Genomic DNA, 1714 nt, shown 5'->3' on the forward strand with positions numbered 1-1714 from the left:
GCTGTTAATTTATTCCTATAAATTATAGAAATCTTATTTTTCATACTTTTATTAATTATTCTCTTATTAAATCTAAAATATTTGAATTTTCGCGCGGTAAAACACTGTCGGCTTGTTACATTTTTTCGCCGGACGCCCGGTCTATATTTATGGCGGGCAACTAAGCCCGCACCGCATCTACGTTTATAATATCTTTGGTTCCGTCCTCATTATGTATTACTTGTGAACTGACCCTGAGTCTGAGGTAAAATTTGATCTTTTTCGGAACGCAGACGCTGTAAAGTTCTTTCGTGAAACTCTTATTGTCGGGGAGGTAATAAGTGTTCAATATCGTACGAAAATCTGCGTAAATCGTGCTCAATATTATTTCTTTCTCTGAGTTTTACACAAATAATTTTTCTATAAACCTCACTAATTGTAGGTTTGTAAATATTTTTTCGAAAAGTTGTGCCTAATTCATAAACAAAACCGTGACATGCTCCTAACCTATAATGAACTTTGCAATGACTATTAACGTTCCAAGTTAATTATTTATGTGTTTCTAACTACGCGTAATTCCAACATATAAGTTATACAACTAATCTTTTTAAAAACCTGATCTTTAAACCAAATGTTTAGGTCAAAATGGAGGTTATGTTTTTGTTGACTCTTTCCAATTCTAACTAACCTCTGGCAACTTTATTTTACTGTCTGCAATTATGTAGATTGTAGAGTCGTTAATGTTTAAAAATTTGGCGTGGAAGTAAAAGTGCGAATTCTTGTTCCATTTATTTTGGGGAAAAAAGGAATGAGTTAAAGAAAATTTGTGCGAATAACCAAAACTGTTTTGAAGTAAATGGACAAGGTGGATGTTGTACTATAAGATATCATTGAAATATGTTTGTCTGATTTCGAATTAAAATTGTTTACCATTTTGCATTTATTTATTTCACTTTAAATTATTCTGTTTTGTTCTATGTTCTACGTTTTGATCTGTTTGGTTGTATTCATTTTCTTTCAAATATACCTTAAAAACAAGGAGAAATTCGAAAACAAATAGGGTTTTTAAAATTTTAAATTACAGGTTATCCAATTTTATTTTACTTCTAACTGAAGTACAAAAATGCTCAAGACTTGAGTTTTAAACTAATCAAGTGCTTTTTTTCTTCTCAATTAAATGCCCCAGTTACGTGGAAAAGTACGTGTTTTTAAAAGTAAAATTTACTTTTTCTATAAACTTAGTATAATTATTAAAAAATGTAACCTTACGAAGTGCATAACATTTTTTTTAAACTGAATTTATGTCTGGTGTGCTTTCATTGAGATGAGAACTTATACAGCTAATGAAAAGCAGTTGTCTTGTTATCTCTAGAGTAACTATACTATAAATTAGTTATACATTATTAAGAAATTTATTATTTGTTTTTTGCAGGCAAAATGGTCAAAGCCGGAGAGAAAAAGGGCAAAAGTGCTATTAATGAAGTGGTTACCCGTGAATACACGGTCAACCTTCACAAACGTTTACACGGCATTGGTTTCAAATATCGAGCCCCGCGTGCGATCAAAGAGATTAGAAAATTCGCCGAAAAGCAAATGGGAACTCCCGATGTACGAATCGACACCCGCCTGAACAAGCAGCTTTGGTCAAAGGGAATTAGGTAAAGTAATTTACTTAAATTAAAGGCACTATTAGTGTTTCAAAGTTGAGGAATATTCATGTAATGCTTTAAATGTG

The 1714-nt window shown here is 31.6% G+C and overlaps 1 protein-coding gene across 3 annotated transcripts in view; it reads left to right on the plus strand.

The window, feature by feature from the left end:
- The first annotated feature begins 232 nt into the window (after positions 1-232).
- Positions 233-1714, plus strand: part of LOC117173019 (60S ribosomal protein L31) — a 15908-nt gene continuing 14426 nt past the window's right edge. Inside the window, exons 1-2 of one of the 3 annotated variants that reach the window (XM_033361369.1) lie at positions 233-313; positions 1412-1637. In XM_033361369.1, coding sequence (XP_033217260.1) covers positions 1417-1637 — 221 coding nt within the window. In that variant the 5' untranslated portion in view covers positions 233-313; positions 1412-1416. Of the gene's footprint in view, positions 422-1411; positions 1638-1714 lie in introns of all 3 variants that reach the window. The other 2 variants (XM_033361368.1, XM_033361370.1) reach the window with 2 other exon arrangements.

Source organism: Belonocnema kinseyi, chromosome 5, assembly GCF_010883055.1.
Source record: "Belonocnema kinseyi isolate 2016_QV_RU_SX_M_011 chromosome 5, B_treatae_v1, whole genome shotgun sequence".
Classification (NCBI taxonomy): domain Eukaryota; kingdom Metazoa; phylum Arthropoda; class Insecta; order Hymenoptera; family Cynipidae; genus Belonocnema; species Belonocnema kinseyi.